Source organism: Raphanus sativus, chromosome 9 (assembly GCF_000801105.2).
Source record: "Raphanus sativus cultivar WK10039 chromosome 9, ASM80110v3, whole genome shotgun sequence".
Classification (NCBI taxonomy): Eukaryota; Viridiplantae; Streptophyta; class Magnoliopsida; order Brassicales; family Brassicaceae; genus Raphanus; species Raphanus sativus.
Genome location: NC_079519.1, coordinates 22,498,653 through 22,514,373, shown reverse-complemented (window position 1 = coordinate 22,514,373; position 15,721 = coordinate 22,498,653). Strand labels below are relative to the sequence as shown.

General features: G+C 38.6%; 7 protein-coding genes and 1 non-coding gene across 11 annotated transcripts; 3 read left to right on the top strand and 5 right to left on the bottom strand.

Moving 5' to 3' along the window:
* Positions 1–93: 93 nt before the first annotated feature.
* LOC130500154 (uncharacterized) lies at positions 94–583 on the bottom strand. Its single transcript, XM_056994896.1, is given in 2 exon segments — positions 94–472; positions 575–583. Coding segments are annotated over 2 exon segments (219 nt in total). The 3' UTR covers positions 94–262.
* A 113-nt stretch (positions 584–696) lies between these two features.
* Positions 697–2,799, bottom strand: LOC108824320 (uncharacterized). 3 transcript variants are annotated; one of them, XM_018597731.2, is made up of 9 exons: positions 2,642–2,798; positions 2,433–2,549; positions 2,221–2,282; positions 1,889–2,125; positions 1,645–1,806; positions 1,515–1,564; positions 1,288–1,420; positions 1,159–1,196; positions 697–1,072 (listed from the first exon to the last, which is right to left on the bottom strand). In XM_018597731.2, the coding sequence occupies exons 1-9, from the start codon at positions 2,679–2,681 to the stop codon at positions 976–978; spliced, it is 936 nt and encodes a 311-aa protein (XP_018453233.1). In that variant the 5' UTR covers positions 2,682–2,798; the 3' UTR covers positions 697–975. The 3 variants fall into 3 exon arrangements, 2 of the variants coding, with proteins under 2 accessions (XP_018453233.1, XP_018453234.1); XM_018597732.2 differs by having other exon boundaries at positions 2,433–2,546; positions 2,642–2,747; XR_008939019.1 differs by having other exon boundaries at positions 970–1,072; positions 1,288–1,403; positions 2,642–2,799.
* A 21-nt stretch (positions 2,800–2,820) lies between these two features.
* LOC108828587 (U1 small nuclear ribonucleoprotein C) lies at positions 2,821–4,263 on the top strand. The gene is made up of 5 exons (XM_018602327.2): positions 2,821–2,926; positions 3,018–3,060; positions 3,328–3,369; positions 3,457–3,673; positions 3,838–4,263. Exons 1-5 carry the CDS (start codon positions 2,919–2,921, stop codon positions 4,092–4,094), a joined length of 567 nt encoding a protein of 188 aa, XP_018457829.1. The 5' UTR covers positions 2,821–2,918; the 3' UTR covers positions 4,095–4,263.
* LOC108828585 (uncharacterized) lies at positions 3,936–7,398 on the bottom strand. The gene is made up of 9 exons (XM_018602324.2): positions 7,174–7,398; positions 6,750–7,043; positions 5,429–6,672; positions 5,071–5,337; positions 4,894–4,974; positions 4,690–4,801; positions 4,551–4,617; positions 4,340–4,404; positions 3,936–4,077 (listed from the first exon to the last, which is right to left on the bottom strand). Exons 1-8 carry the CDS (start codon positions 7,241–7,243, stop codon positions 4,389–4,391), a joined length of 2,151 nt encoding a protein of 716 aa, XP_018457826.2. The 5' UTR covers positions 7,244–7,398; the 3' UTR covers positions 3,936–4,077; positions 4,340–4,388.
* Positions 7,399–7,438: 40 nt separating this feature from the next.
* TRNAP-AGG (transfer RNA proline (anticodon AGG)) lies at positions 7,439–7,510 on the top strand. The gene has a single exon. It is a non-coding gene; the product is annotated as a tRNA-Pro (tRNA).
* A 1,226-nt stretch (positions 7,511–8,736) lies between these two features.
* On the top strand, positions 8,737–11,059 carry LOC108828586 (zerumbone synthase). Of its 2 annotated transcripts, none has more exons than XM_018602326.2 (4): positions 8,737–8,971; positions 9,074–9,160; positions 9,991–10,309; positions 10,395–11,059. In XM_018602326.2, exons 1-4 carry the CDS (start codon positions 8,958–8,960, stop codon positions 10,875–10,877), a joined length of 903 nt encoding a protein of 300 aa, XP_018457828.1. In that variant the 5' UTR covers positions 8,737–8,957; the 3' UTR covers positions 10,878–11,059. The 2 variants fall into 2 exon arrangements, with proteins under 2 accessions (XP_018457828.1, XP_056849469.1); XM_056993489.1 differs by having other exon boundaries at positions 8,739–8,971; positions 9,071–9,160.
* LOC108828589 (uncharacterized) lies at positions 10,865–11,747 on the bottom strand. Its single transcript, XM_018602328.2, has 2 exons — positions 11,353–11,747; positions 10,865–11,213 (listed from the first exon to the last, which is right to left on the bottom strand). Exons 1-2 carry the CDS (start codon positions 11,620–11,622, stop codon positions 10,956–10,958), a joined length of 528 nt encoding a protein of 175 aa, XP_018457830.1. The 5' UTR covers positions 11,623–11,747; the 3' UTR covers positions 10,865–10,955.
* Positions 11,748–12,756: 1,009 nt separating this feature from the next.
* On the bottom strand, positions 12,757–15,707 carry LOC108825013 (GRR1-like protein 1). Its single transcript, XM_056994319.1, has 3 exons — positions 14,943–15,707; positions 13,858–14,350; positions 12,757–13,790 (listed from the first exon to the last, which is right to left on the bottom strand). The coding sequence occupies exons 1-3, from the start codon at positions 15,518–15,520 to the stop codon at positions 12,981–12,983; spliced, it is 1,881 nt and encodes a 626-aa protein (XP_056850299.1). The 5' UTR covers positions 15,521–15,707; the 3' UTR covers positions 12,757–12,980.
* Between the last annotated feature and the right edge of the window lie 14 nt (positions 15,708–15,721).

Genomic DNA, 15,721 nt, shown 5'->3' with positions numbered 1-15,721 from the left:
GGCATGACAACTACTGTTATATCTATTCACTGAAATAGTCAGTTACTATTTATAATTTCTGATAATATTGAACAGTTTATGAAAGCCTTTAAGAAAAATATTGAATACTTTTAATATGTTAATAAAAACATCAGATATTCGTAAGCAATAATATATAATACTACTCACGTCTGACTAAACATTTTTGATCTATCTCGAAAAGAGTTTGACCGTAAATCTCAAAAAGAAATAATGCAAGAGGCTCACACTGACAGGTCATTGTCTAATGGACAAATAGTAAGAGAAAAGTAGAATGGCAAAACCGTGAATAGATGTGATTAGAGGGGCAAAACATAAGCATGACAGACTGTCACGCCAACGCGACCAGAAAATAACTAAAGGCTCGAGCAGCTCCAACTTGCTCCTTTCTCCACGCCACAAAAATACAAAATTTTCATCTATTTCCAACAAATAGACCCCTGAATTCGTTCACCTTTTACGTTATGACCCTACAAGTTTTTGACGTGCATGTTCTATTCTGTCAAGAAAAACAGAACAACACACGGTCCCGCGGATTGTTTTGTATACAACCAACTTCCACCATAACAAAATCTAATAATTATTATTTTGTTCCAATAATTGGTTAATATTCAGTTATAGACACAATATTGTATTTTTCATGATGATAGAGACTAGTATTATTAGAGTGACGCACTCTTTGTAATATAGAAATGATTCAACATAACCACTACGTATTGGATAATTACATTTCAATTCGATGTCTATCCACACTAATCAAGAAAAAATGCATACTTCACATCCAGCGTGGAAGTTTCTTTTTAATAAAAGTTTATGCTAATCCTTCTAATTAAATAAGACATGCATATTATCACACTACAAATAACTGATAAATAAAAAATTCGGTAGTGAGAAAAAAATAATTGAAGTAGAACTTAGCTGGAACCGGACAGTTGGCGCGAACGAACAGGTCAGTGGCTACATTTTGTGAAGTCCAGCTAGTGATCTTAGCTTCTCGCAGAGTAAGAACGTGATCATCGTTTGTGGCCCCAGCCGTGCGAAAATCGCAAAGCCTCTGTATAAATGAAAAAAACAAGAAATGTTTTTATTTATTTTAATAAGAATCGTTTTAACTATATTATTATGGTTTCATTTTCTAACCCTTTGTAAAGTGCCAGTGGGCCTTCTTTGCGAATAACCTGAAGGATGATACAAAGATAAAGAACATTAACGCTCAACGCAAGCAAATTATATAGTGTATAAAAGAAGGGATTGATATTATTACATTACCTTGTAACCGCAATGAAACCCGTTTCTGTAGATTCTGACGCTATCAGAGGCTTGCTGCAACATCAAGCGGGTTTTAATCATGTCAATGGGCGCAGTAACCAGAGTGCTTACTACACCTGCAACCACACTCGAGCTTCATTCATCAAGTGCTAGACTAAGTTAGTTTTCTGTACATTTATCTCCGAACATAACAATGGAACTGGGCAATTGTTTGTTAAAACTCTTACCACATATGAAGATGAAACCCTTCTTCCAGAGACGTCCGTTTAACCAGAATCTGCAATCTACAACAAAACATTAGGAGCTGGAACGTTAAAAAGCAACAGTATAAGGAATAGTAAGTCTTTAGAATATGACCCGCTTGGTTTCGTCGTATGTTGCAAGCTGTGAGGCAGTTAGTGCAGCAGCTCTAACCATGGCAGGACCAACACCTTTCCACAAAGCTCCTATACCTTCTTTAGAAACTATCTCCCGCACCTCTGCAATAGGAACTGCGTTTGGATTCATCTGCAACCTTACCTAAACAGAAAAGGCAAACTATTATTTAAAACCGAGAAAAAACTAAACCAAATACTTAAGGTTTCATGAGATTCTCATCTACCTTGACAACTTCAACCGGGTTGGTTAACGCAGTCGCAAACGCTCCAGCAAATGCACCTGATGCTATCTTGACCAAGACATTGGTAGACCCGAAGGCCCAATCGAAACAAAACTTGGTGGGTTCGTATAATCCTAATCTGAGACCCCCGTAGAGTACTGATCTAGTGAGAGCAGGAGTCAGTCCCAAGTATAAAGACCTAGGCCCTTCTTTTTCCATTAGTTGAAGAAAGATTCCAGTCTGAATTTAAAAGAAAAAAAAAACACTTCATCAAGCTAAAGAGTTAATCTAACTAACATCAAGAGAGGGTTCAGTAAACATTAATAATATTTTACCATTCCGATTAAAGGACCTCTTTGGCCTACATGCTGCATCTGCAATCTTACTTTCAATACATCTGGAGGAAACCGCAAATATTTTTTAAGATGAGTTAATGATTTGAGGAAACAGTCTAATCCCCTAACCGAATTGAACCGGGTATCAGTTGACCACATTTTCCATAATTGGATTCATTACGAGTGGAAGAAAAAGGCGTTAGGAATCTAACCGAGAGGATGAGTGACGCCTGTAGCCAACGCGACGGATACTCCGCTTGTGCCGAAATGAGACGCTACCGTTGATAGCGGCGGAAGAAGCTTCATCACTTGTGCATTTTCTTCAACTACTACACATACATATCCCCGCCATGAAATCTCGATTCGCGATATTTAACATGAACACATAGAGAGAGCAAAAAAGCAAAAGAATCCGACGAACCTGGGATTGAAGCAACCGGCGGGGATATATCTCCGATCATTGTTACAAACAAAAAAAAAAGACAAATCCTTCTTGGGAAATGGTTTGTTTTTTTATATGCGTTGGGCGAAACGACGTCGCTTTAGTTAAGATACTTCTTCGGTTAATAATAACCGTTAGATATCATAAACAGATCTATACCATTGGATGAAATTTCGGTATCCTTTTTTAAGGCAAAAGGAAAACTCGAGTCGTTGCATTGTCGTCTTCCTCTCGCTCGCTGCTACCGTCTCTCACGATGCCGAGGTATAGGGTTCTAGATCTTTATTGTAGCCTTACAGCGATACATATGTAGTTCGATATTTAGGTTTTATTTGCTTATTGTTGATTTTGGCAGGTATTACTGTGATTATTGTGACACTTATCTCACCCACGACTCCGTAAGTCTTCCTTCTTTTTTCTCTCTTTACTTTTGCGTCGCCGTTGTTGTTGAACTTAACTTAGTTGTGTTGACAACAATTAATCTCCGGCGGTGTCAGTTAGGTTTTTAGATTTAAGAACATTGGTTCGATTCTTGCTCTTGGCTTGACTTTAGTTACTTGCCTATTGTTTTTTTTTTATGTTTTTGAGTTGTTGTCATCTCTCATGTCCGACATTCTTCTCTTATCAGTTATCCTCATGTTTTTATATGTTCTCTTTATTTTCAGCCATCCGTGAGGAAGCAGCACAATTCTGGTTACAAACACAAGGTTACATAAGAAGTCCACAATGTTTTTTATATGTTTTTTTTGTCTTGGTACCTCTGTTTTAAGTTAAGAGTTATGATGATGTTTCAGGCGAATGTAAGAACATACTATCAGCAATTTGAGGAACAGCAAACCCAAAGTCTGATTGATCAGAGAATTAAAGAGCATCTTGGCCAAACTGCAGCGTACAATCAGGTTGGTGCTGTGTTTAATCAGCATATGCTCGCTAGACCTCGCCTTCCTATGATGCCTATGCCTATGGGGATGCGACCTCCTATTCTGCCTAGACCCATGATGCCTGGTCAAGGTAATGTCTATTACTAGAATTATAAGTTACAACCCGCTTGGTTGGTGCACGGATTTATTACACTTGATCAGTCAAAGATTTGGTTGTCACTTGTGTGATGTATCATGAGTCTTTGCATTCGGTTGTTTATTGTATAATTGACATGTAATATTGTACCTTTACAGGTTACATGCCTCCTCCAGGAGTACCACAGATGATGGCACCACCTGGCGGTCCTCTACCACCACCACCTCCACAAAATGGTATTCTTAGGCCACCAGGATTGGCTCCAATACCAGGTCAAGGTGGTGCGCCACCTCCCAATTACACTGGACTTCCTCCTCCTCCTCCTTATCATACAAATCCAGCTGCTGCTGCTCCACCAAGTGTTGGCTTCAACAATCCGAACCCTGGTGCTGAATCTCCTGAAACCAATGAGTAGAGTTTAGGTCTGATGAGTTATTTTTCTTCTGTCAAAAAAAACGCTGAGGACTCATTTTTTAACACAGTTTTTTTTTTTTTACCTTTTCTAATGTAATACATGCAAAGAGGTTTAGAAGTATTGTATGTGAATTGCATAATTTATGTACTAGATTTTTATTTCCATAGAATGATGAAAGGTCTCTTATAACAAACAGTCAAGTTTATAAAAGATTTTGATAAAATGACTTCATCGCTTGCACCAACCAGTATATCCGTACGGGTTGCTGCAAAATTTGTGTTTCTTTGGTTCCTTTTAGAAGAGACAATGCCTGCGGAAACACAGAAACAAAGAGTTTTAAGATTAGTTGCATGTGACCACTTTCTCTCACTATCTATTAAAGGGTTCGTAGTCACACAAACTAGGGTTAAAATATCTGAACGTGATGACCTGTGATATATTATCAAAGTTCCAAACCTGTCATATTCCAGTTTCTGAATCACGATTCCATTCAGCAAAAGCTCTGCGGTGTAGATTTCAGCTCCTTCATTACAAAACACAAGTTATAAGTGTTTTTCTTAGCTTAACTTCATAGTGTTAAACTGGCAGAAGTTACCTTTATCAATGAAAGGTAGACATAATTTTCTATCGTCTACGCAAGAAAGAATCAATAGATCATCTGGAATTTCTCTATCCGCTGCAGCAATTATTTCATTTATCTCCACTACCTGATAAAGGAACTCAATAACTATTCTGAAGAAGTGCCAAGGTGTCTCTGTATAAAACAAAACCTCTCTCAATGGAAGTTAGTTGTTCTTACCTGCCCTTGTGTCAACCTCACTAAGTGAGCAATCATACCTATGTCCGGTTTAATGTTGGGAGTTATGCAGACTTTTAATCCCTACGAATAAATGTGACTTATAAATCTCTGATATTTGCGAACAAAGGGTGTCAATGAAGCTTTGAGGATAAAGGCTCAATTGAGATAGATTGTGACCTTAAGAAGGGGGTGCTGCTTTGCACGGGCCAAAGATGTACGCATGGAAAACCCTTCCTTTTCCTTTTTGCTATCTTTTAAGATGTAATTCTTCTCATCTAACAAGCATCTTGTTTGTCCACAGCTCTCCAGCCATAGAGGTGTAACAACAGGTTTACCAAGAGCTATGGCTTCCAACATATTCCTTGTCCGACAAAACCTTTCAGCTATGAAGTGTGTTGACTCTGCAGAGGAAGCTGCCGGAGTAATTCCCAATCGGCCCATAATCTATGGAAGGAGAAAAGGATTCTTCATAACTAATTTTGTTTGTACGTGTCTAATCAAATTTATAAAAAAAAGTGAGGAATATGAATTAAACCTTCTTCTGCTGCTTGATTGTTTCATCATCCAAATTATTGCTGAATAAGACTCGAACATGTGTCAAGTTTCTTCGTCTCCTCAAGTCTTTCCACATGAAATCACCTTCGTTTCCTGATCCTCCAAGCTTTTTGATCTCCTTCGGAAGAAATGGCTTAGGCAAATCTTTATCACGAGAGCTTTGATGACTTCTGCCGTATATTTTCCTTGGAGATGCATGGTTTGCGACATCCAAATTGACACCTGATTGGCAAGAAGAGGCTTGTCTTGTCCCACTTAATGATACTCGTAACCTACTTGACAGAGTCTTCGTTTCGCTTCTGTCTTTATCTGAGCTAGCACCCCAAGATTTCCTAGGTGGAACGTGATGCCTTTGGGTAAGACGTGATCTTTTGGCCCTGGGATGCCTCCATTCACATGAGTTGAGAAGACACGTTATAGCAGATGCGTTTGTACCGGTTCTCTCTTTCATACTAAATTTCCTCTTCTTCTTAGAGTTTCCTTTCTTGGTTGGAGCACTACCCTCAATGGTATCATTGTTCCTTCCGGAGAGATTACTGACTTGTTCCCTCATTTCTGATTCACTAGCTTCTTCTGTAGTGCAGGGAGCAAACAGTAAAGCACTCATGGCTTCAGCAGCAATCTGAGTGTTAATACCAACATCAACAAAATCTTCCTCAGGTTCGAAGTGCTCTTTTGACGCTTTATCCTGCAACTGAGCATCCATCTGCGAGATTAACATAATGTCGTTACTCAAACCTGATGGTCGTCCTATCTTGTTATAGTTAGCAGAATCGTTCCTCATAGATCTTCTAGTGGGATGAGTTGAGACTTTTCTATTCTCACAAGGATCATCATCTTTAACAGGATCTTCCCTTTTCTTGAAGCATGTAACATTTGCACCAACGGCTAGAGGGTCACTCACATCACACTGATCTTCACAGTCCCAATCAAAGACACTCATTTTCTTGATTGGACTGATTGTCTTGATTCTCTTGGCCAGAGATTGACGTCCTTTTGCACCTGAGAAAGGAGGCGACTTCCTTCTCAGACTAGTTTCCGGAAGACTCACTGGTGAGAAATCTAGATCTTTATCCATCAAAAACTGGTCCACAAAACCAAGAGCTTCCGCTTGTGTTGCATCCCCTGGTTCCTGAGAATCCAAATAATCCAGCCCTTGACCACTACTATCACCAGCAGTAATCCTCGAAGAGCCTTGGAAACCGTTAACGATAAGATTTTGATCTGAGATAAAAAACAGCAACTATGTGCACCATATTAGGGATCAGATGCATCAATAACAATACAAAAGATAGGTTTACCTGTCTGACATTCATGGTCATTGGATCCATCAGACTCCAAAAGTGTATCAGGAGCTTCGAGGATTCTCTCCACCACACATCTCGGCTTAGAAGAATCAACACTTCCTTTTCCTCCTCCTCCTCCTCCTTCGTCGTCATCCTCGCTATCATCCACCACTTCCTCGAATTCGTGGTCCAGTGTTTCACAGTTATCTACGAGCTCCGTATCGTTGTAGAGATTATGAAATGGGATTTCGTGTAAGGAGCTATCATCATCAATCGGCTCTGTATCGTGAACCTCATTAACCTCAAACCCTAATAAAATTCGAAAAAGGGAAAGTTTGTTCATCAGTCACCTCAAAGCTACAGTTATCTGGAGGACTTCACAGTTCGAAAATCGCAAGGCGGAAGGAAGATATAATTGTTCGTAATCGCAAAAACTCACTATGATCCGAAGAAGCTGAAGGAGACTTCGAATCGGAGGAGTAAACTTCGGCGTCGCTATGATTGACCATCGAAACTCGAATTTCAAGAAACCGAATCGCTATAATCGCCCTAGAAACCGAGAAGAAGCCCTAGAAATTCAATTGACGATAGTGGGGCACATTGGGCGGGAGAGAGACGAGACGAGAGCTATGAACAAATGGTTTCGAAAAGCAATTCTGTAATATATGTACAAATATGTTCAAATTTTATAGATATATCAAGAAGGGCGTTTGGTCTAGTGGTATGATTCTCGCTTAGGGTGCGAGAGGTCCCGAGTTCAATTCTCGGAACGCCCCTATTTTTTTATATTGGTGTATTTGTTTTTCTTCTTTTGTCCCACCATATCTTATTATTCTCTTCAGCAATATGTTCTCGCTTTGATATTCAGCTATATTTCAGAAAAAAGGATTAAACACGTTTTATTTATGCCTTCTAGAAGGAAACAACTATATACCTTATTCGATACATCTGGTTTTTTTTTCTTTTCTTGGTATGAATATTGGCCAAGAATCTTACAATATATGACATTTTGATATATTATTTATCTAATATAGCTCCACCTAATTACAATTTATAAGCAAATTCGCATATTTAAGAATCTTACAGTTTATCCATAAGTCAAAGAAAGATTACTTCGCTTTTCTTTTGCCTTCTTCCAGTTTCTTAACATCCCATACGATGTATCTAGCTAAATGTTCCACCTAATTACAATTATAAAATTTTATTGAGTAGTTTACATACATGACAATTTGCAAACACATGTAGCATGCTGTAAAGAAGATTTATATTTTATCAACACTTTAATTTTTATTTATAATATATATACACCTAGAAAACATCTGATTAGGTGAACACCATTAGATAATAGCAAATGAAAATTGGTCGTATGCAATCCAGCAGATCGATGTGTCTGGATAATAACATCGTAATGTGAATAGCTTTCTGTCGGCATCCGAAGAGGGTATTGGTAGGTACGTTGTATAAGTGTAATACGTAAAGATATAATTCATTAACAAACTTACAGACAGCTCATAATAAGCACCAACACATGCATGCCACAAGCATCATATGTTTTATAGTTTTTCCTGACGTCCTCAAAAATCTTTTATATGTAGAATTGAGACCCAAAAAACTCATTTAATCAATTAATGAATTTAGAGAAAATGTTATGACAAAAAGAATAGAAAATAAAAAAAGTTCAAAAAATCGATAGCTGATAATTAGACGCTGAAGTTTACATGTCGTCTTAGATGACGCCTAAAACAGTTTTCAGACAAGTCATTTCGGTTATGGATATTATTAGAACACTGAAATACTATGAAAGTATATTAAGGATTAAGATCTGTAGTTCAAAGATTACCCTCAGCCTATTAAGCTATTATATCTTAATATCTTATGTTGGTAAGAAATCAACACATGCTTGACTACTAAAACAATTTCTTTCTTTTTGTCGTTATTGACAAAAAACAAGGATCAAACTTTTTACAAAAACATATGCATGCGAGAATGCTACTGGTCACCAACAGCCCCATTAGATTCTCTTTTCTTTGTCTCCTTCTCTATCCTTCAAGAATCCACCTTTCTCTCTCTCCTTAAAGCCCACCCCCTTTATGTATTCTCTCTGTTTCTCTGTTACTCTATATATATCAACTCTATAAACAAACACAGAAACCCATCTCAGAACTCGAAGTTAAAAGTTTGAAAACGACAAAGACTGATCTATCTCGGAGCAATACAGAAGACATGTTTCAGATTAGGTCAACCTCTTTTTCATGTACCCCTTTCTCCATTTCTGCAGCTTTTAACAAGGAACACTATTTGTATTCTGATTTTTTTCTTTTTCCATATCTGAATAGAAGACATGCATTGATCAAGATATTGTATGTGGGCAAAAGCTTCGTCATCAAGGGAATCTCCTCTTCTGCATCATCTCATTCAAGCTCAAGGCAAGCCCCCATCTTATTCCCATTTTTTCAGAGAATCTGAACTGTTGACCTCTTTATTTTACTTCATGTGTCAAAGAATCTTATATTTAATTGAACCACACAAAGTTATATGTATAACTATAGGTTTATTAGTAGTCAATGCAATAATAGATAGAGATACCTTGCATAACATGTTCTGTTTTATTTTTTAAAACCAAATGGATCTTATTTATTCATTGTAAAGTTGAGAGGTTTGTGACTTTAACAAATCAAAGGCCATAATCTCAATATATATTTATGTCTTTGTTGTGATTGTCAATATGTTAAATAATTTGATATTACAAGTTGAGTTGCTTTCATTTGTCTTCTTCAAGAAAACCTTATCTTGAAGTTAGAATGCTTTTCTTCTTTCTTCCAGCTAAGAAATGTCAAATGTGTTAGCACTTAGCAAGGAAAGAAAATAAAACAGAAACAAAAGATTAATTAAACATAAGTTGAACCACAAAGTTTTAGCACTTAGAAAAGAAAGAAAATAAAACAGAAACAAGTTTGTGGTTACTATATATTTAAAAGAAAAATCTCCAAGCATGTTTGAAAATAAGTTAAAGTTGTTATGTTTCAGCTTGACTGATATGGTTTAATTGGTTTGGATTCCTATAGCCGGTGGTTTCGGTGTTTTCTATTTTGATAATTTAGATTTTTTAATACTGGATTGCCGGATTCCAACCAGTCTGCAAGCCATTTTTTAACATACGAACTTAAAAAAAAACTTGTTTGAATACTTAGTTTTATACGAGAAGTCTTGCATAATAGTAAATCATAATATATAGTTTGTAACACATTCGTAATAGGAAGCTAGAAGGCAAAGTAGCGCTCATCACAGGAGGAGCAAGTGGGATTGGCAAAGCAACAGCCGGAAAGTTCATCAGCCATGGAGCCAAAGTTGTCATTGCAGACATCCAACCGCAGCTGGGGAAAGAGACCGAGCAAGAGCTCGGTCCAAACGCAGCGTTTTGTCTCTGCGACGTGACCAAAGAATCAGACATCGCAAACGCAGTTGACTTCGCTGTTTCGCTACACACAAAGCTTGACATTATGTACAACAATGCTGGTATCCCCTGCAAAACTCCTCCTAGTATCGTCGATCTTGATCTCAATGCTTTCGACAAGGTAATGAACATACAACGTACTGATTCTCTAGGTCTAGGGACAGTTAGTTTTATGATATCAGGTTCTTTTTTAAATGTTTTTGCAGGTAATCAACACAAATGTTCGTGGAGTCATAGCAGGAATCAAACACGCAGCTCGTGTGATGATCCCACGTAACTCAGGATCCATCATTTGCGCAGGGAGTGTGACGGGGATGATGGGAGGTTTAGCTCAACACACTTACAGCGTCTCGAAATCTGCGGTTATCGGTATCGTGAGGTCAACAGCTTCAGAGCTATGCAGGCACAGGATCAGAGTCAACTGCATTTCCCCATTCGCAATCACGACACCATTCGTGATGGACGAGATGCGGCAGATGTACCCTAACCTCGACGACTCGAGGCTGATCCAGATAGTGCACGGCACAGGCGTGTTGAACGGAGAGGTTTGCGAACCGGTGGATGTAGCTAACGCAGCGGTTTACCTCGCGTCAGATGATTCGAAGTATGTAAATGGGCATAACCTGGTGGTAGATGGTGGATTCACAACTGTAAAGAGTTTAGATTTCCCTGCACCTGATCAAGTTTAATATTATTATTCATAACTCTTTTACAAAACAAAAGACACTGTTCTTGAAACCTTCTTTAATGGTTTCTTAAAACTAAAACTATGATTCTACTCTCTCTACAATCAAATTTATAGCTGCGTTTGCGGATGTGAAAGCTCCGTGGAAGCTTTCTTGATATGAAATTGAGGTTAAGTCTTGAGCCATCTTGAGCAAAATCACTCCCATGTCAGTTTCTTTCTCTAAGAGTGAAGTGTAGAGAGACTTTGCAGCGACATTACTGATCTCCACATTGGTCGGCTCAGGGCAATACTCATCGTCCAACCACTTGTGTAGAGTTACTCTCAACCATTCAGATTCCTGATCAAACACGTCAAAGATAATTATGAATAAACAGAGAACCAGAAACAGAGAAACTTTTTGCTATTATTGGGAAAGTAAGCAACTTCATGAGTAAACAAACAGAGAGACCCTAAAAGAGGAGCGTTCGAGTGAGCACCTCGATGGCCTTGGAAGGGAGCAACCACTCGTCTGGAATCTTGAGGGTTTGCACGACTGACTCGGAGTCTTCTTCTCCTTCGTGGGTCGACGATAAAGATTGGAACTTTCGGAGTTTAAGTAGCCGAAACTTCGGCGTAGGTGTTAAGGGTAACCTGACGGATGCTCTACGTGGCGGAGAACCAAATTGTTGGGATGATGATGAGAAAGGATGTGGATGATCGGCGGTTACCAGGTTTCGAGTCACGTAAGAGCAAACCCATGAGCTCATTCTTTCCTTCCTTCTCGTGCTCTATATTGTCTCACTTTGCTGATTTTCTCGGAAACTTTCTTTGGTTGGGGTGGAGTTAAATCGAGTGAGGAAGATAAGATGACGTCATATTTTGATCACAAATGTATGTGTAGAGTACAACTATCAATTCTGGGTCCTTTTAGCATCCTTTCTCATGGGCCTCTCCCGAAACATTTGTGTTTGAGATTATATTTTCTTTTGGAAGGTATCAACCAACGGATCCGTTGTAGCACACCGGTTAATTTCAAATGGATGAAATCCGGGTTCAAAGCCCGGCAGCGGAAAATATGTTTTTGCTGTATTTTATGTCCGATTATTCTGGTTTAAGCTGACAGGGTATAATGAAAAAACCATCAATATAAGGAAAATTTTTGAACTTGTATAATTCCTTTTTTGGGGTATTAGTTTAGCCAGGTTCGGCTCAATATAATAAAACAAATTGTGCATTCGTATGATTTCCTCTCGTGCTCTATCTATATGAAACTGTAGCCAGTTGATTAGAGATTAAAGTATAAATTTTTTCTTTTTTTTTGAAAAAGGGCTTACTGATTAAGTATAAACTTCATTTGAGTTTTAAAGAAAATAATGATATCATGAGCAACCAAATTTAGGTTTGCTATAATGTACAGATATCAAAACTAATACCAACAGATCCGCTGTGCCGGTTAATTCAAATTGATGAAACCCCGGTTCAAATCCGGTGGCGGAATATATATGTTTTTTGTATTCTAGTTCTGAAAAGACAAATGACAGCATGCTTTTTTTCTTTTAATAAAAGCGTTTATTCCAGTTCAAGCTCACTTGGTAAGAAGAAATAAATCACTAGATAGCAGAGTTTTGAACTCGTGTGTTACGTGGAGATAAAAGTATGGTGTATATGTAAAGTCTTCAATGAATCCTATTAATACAAAAAGCACATTAACCTTCAAACAGAATTCTAAGAAAACAAGTAAACAAAAACTGAAAAAACGCAAAAGGTAACATCGAAAGAACTGATCTAGTTCTTGCTAGCTAGTGATATATTACTACTGGTTCCTATTGTGCTAACTGTGTTAGCTTCAGGTAACAAGTATCAGCACATTGTGTTTGCTACTGTTTACAACAACTGATGAATATATAAATCTCACAAAGTGAGAGTTTCTCTTATTCCAGACACTTTTAGTACAAAGACAACAAAAGCTTTTGTTTAACAGAGTACAAAACTAATGAAATGATTCTAACACTCTTAGTGAAAAAACAATATGAAAGAAAAAACGAACATATATGGAAGACGAATCTCCCACAACATTTTTCTGCAAAAAGTCGATATGAAAGAGCATAATACTGAAGCAGCAACTTCACCGTATAGCTAAACGTGAAACTCCAACCTCAGGTTTCTTGTGTATTGTCCACACAAACTCAGGCGTATCCAACCTCGGTCCAGCGACTGTTCTATATATGTATATCCTCTCAACAGGAGAGCTATCAGGTCTTGTCTTTGGAGGATGCTCATCAATGACTTCAACATTTAGCCTTGGCATCTTTTGACTCAATTGCTTGCAAGCACCAAAACTCACAAAGCAAGAAGACATCCAAAGGGATCGCATGGTTTCAAGTTTAGCGGCGTTCTCGAGCAGCGCAGTGTCTCCAAAGGGGCAATCTCTTATCTCCAGCTTCTTTAAACTCTCACATCCAGACAACAAGTGGTGTAGCATCAAATCACTGTCTCCAGCAAATGCTATCGACAGCATCCTTAGCTTCTTGGCGTGTACTCCAATGTATTCAAAGGCCTTGTCAGTGAGGAGACCAGAGACAGAGAGTCTTCGAAGATCCTTGCATCTCTCAACTATGGCTTTGAATCCTTCGTCAAGTGGCTGCTGTGTTCTGTAGTCAGGAGCAAACGGCTCCATCACGCAGAGACGGAAGCATCTGAAATTTGGACGGTTCTTTGCAATGGAAACCAAAGCTGCGTTTGTAAACTGGACGCAGAAGTAGAGAACAGACTCAAGCTTTTGACAGCCCTCAGACACAGAGACCAGACCTTGTTCCGTGAGAGTCACGTCTGTTTCATCTAGATCTGCTCCTGATGGGAACACCCTTAGTTCCCGCAGTTCCTTGCAGCACAAGGCAACGGTTTTGAGACCTTTGTCCTCTATCAAGTCCATTACCTGTAAGAAAATGTCTCATTTAGTATCAAGAAACCAAGTAGCAAGAATCAAATTGCAGGATACTTACCCATAGCTTCTGCAATTTCGAGCATCGACTAAGAAGATCGATAAGGTCAGGCATTTGGACAGTAGCATAGCTCAAGTTCAACGAAGTAAGACGAGGACAAACAGAGTAAAGAACTGGAATATACTCAGGGAGGAGATCCCAAAGACCAGATAAGCTCTTAAGTTGTTTCAACTCTGACAAAGCTTTTGTTAACTTTGAAATCTCTTCTGGATCCAGCTCATCTGAGAAAGATCCTGTGCCAAGCTCAACCAGCTGCGGAGCTCGACGAAGCAAGCTCTCGAGAACGTCTAGTGTCACGGACCGGTTCAGCTTTAGAGACTTGAGGTTTGGAGACCTGCTCAGGAGACGCTCCAAGTCCGAGAGTTTAACCTCTGAGTCTAAACAAGAGAAGTCTAGAGAGACAAGAGAAGTCGAAGTTTCAGGGAAGTAGCTAAGCCAGTCTCCTCCTAGGTCATCGACTATGCACTCTCGCAGTTCCAGGTTTCTCAGTTTTCTGTTTCAGACAACAGACAAAAAGTTGTTGTACTAGGCCTTTTACCCAATATACGGAAAACCAAACCACAACTTCCAAATAGTCACAAAACCGAAACCGAAACCGAAACCGAAACCGAATAGATATTTGAATATATATAAATATTAATTATATATCTATAAATAACCAGATATATGTAAGAATAATTTAAAAATTTAGTATTTCAAAAAACTGAATTATCCAAAATTATTTGAACTACTAAATTATTGATAAATTTTGAATATTTTTGTCCGAGGTAACCAAAATTATGTGATTATCCAAAATAATTTGAATGCACACGTTATTTTACTTAAAAATACACGATATATAATTCAAAATAACGGAACTAAATTGAATTTTCTTGGATATTAACTGATTCCTTTTTTAATACTAAAACTGACCCGAACCCAAAACTGTTCCATTTGAACAATGGAGGTTCCTAAATGGATCCTAAAACCTATCCGAACTACCCACATCTGAACTTATATCTGCAATGCTCATGCCTAGTTGTTACCACAAGATTCCATTTAATGCTAACAAAGAAAGTTTTGTTGTGTTTTGTTTGGAACCAAACCTGCAAGTTGATGCAATGGCTGCAATACCATCAGTGGAGAAACCCTCACAAGAAGTCAAGACAAGGGATTTAAAGTCTCTAAACGAAGCAGCGATCTTCTCCAAGCACTCATCAGTCACCACCATTCTCTTCAACCTGATCTCTTCAAGCAACGGTCTTCTCGCCGCCATAGCTTCAATCCACGGCCAAGCATAGCCACCCCAACCGTCAGGAACCAAGTTGTAGTCGGCGAAGTGTGGCTTCCCTTTCAGAGTCAGAGACCTCATCTTTGGGAACCGCCGTGCAACCTTCAGAGGACTAACCGCGTAACAGTTTCCGACAAAGACACGTTTCCTAGTTCGCCTCTCTGTCTCGAACCATGACTTGCAGACCAGAGAAACAGAGTTCCGGTCCTCGTTAGAATCAACGAAGGAGAAGATATGCTCGAGAACCTTAAATGGGAATCGACGATCCATCAGAACAGAGTCAGAGAGAGAGGGAAGAAAGGTTTGAGATTGATCCCAAAGAATGAAACTTTTGATATTTATATAAAGCGTGACAGAGAGTAGTGTGACAAAGAGAAGAGAGACAGAGGCCATGTGAGACCATTAATAGAGTTGAGCTTGCACCCATGTGCAACCTCCGGCTACGTAGCCTGTGTAGCTCACTAATTTAGTTGGTTGCGTTAATCATAATTAGTTTCACCAATCATCACATGTAGTCTGTGTGTGTATATGATTCTTAATTCTTAAATCCAATTATTTATGGAGCAACCACAGGTCACACATGCTTTCATATTT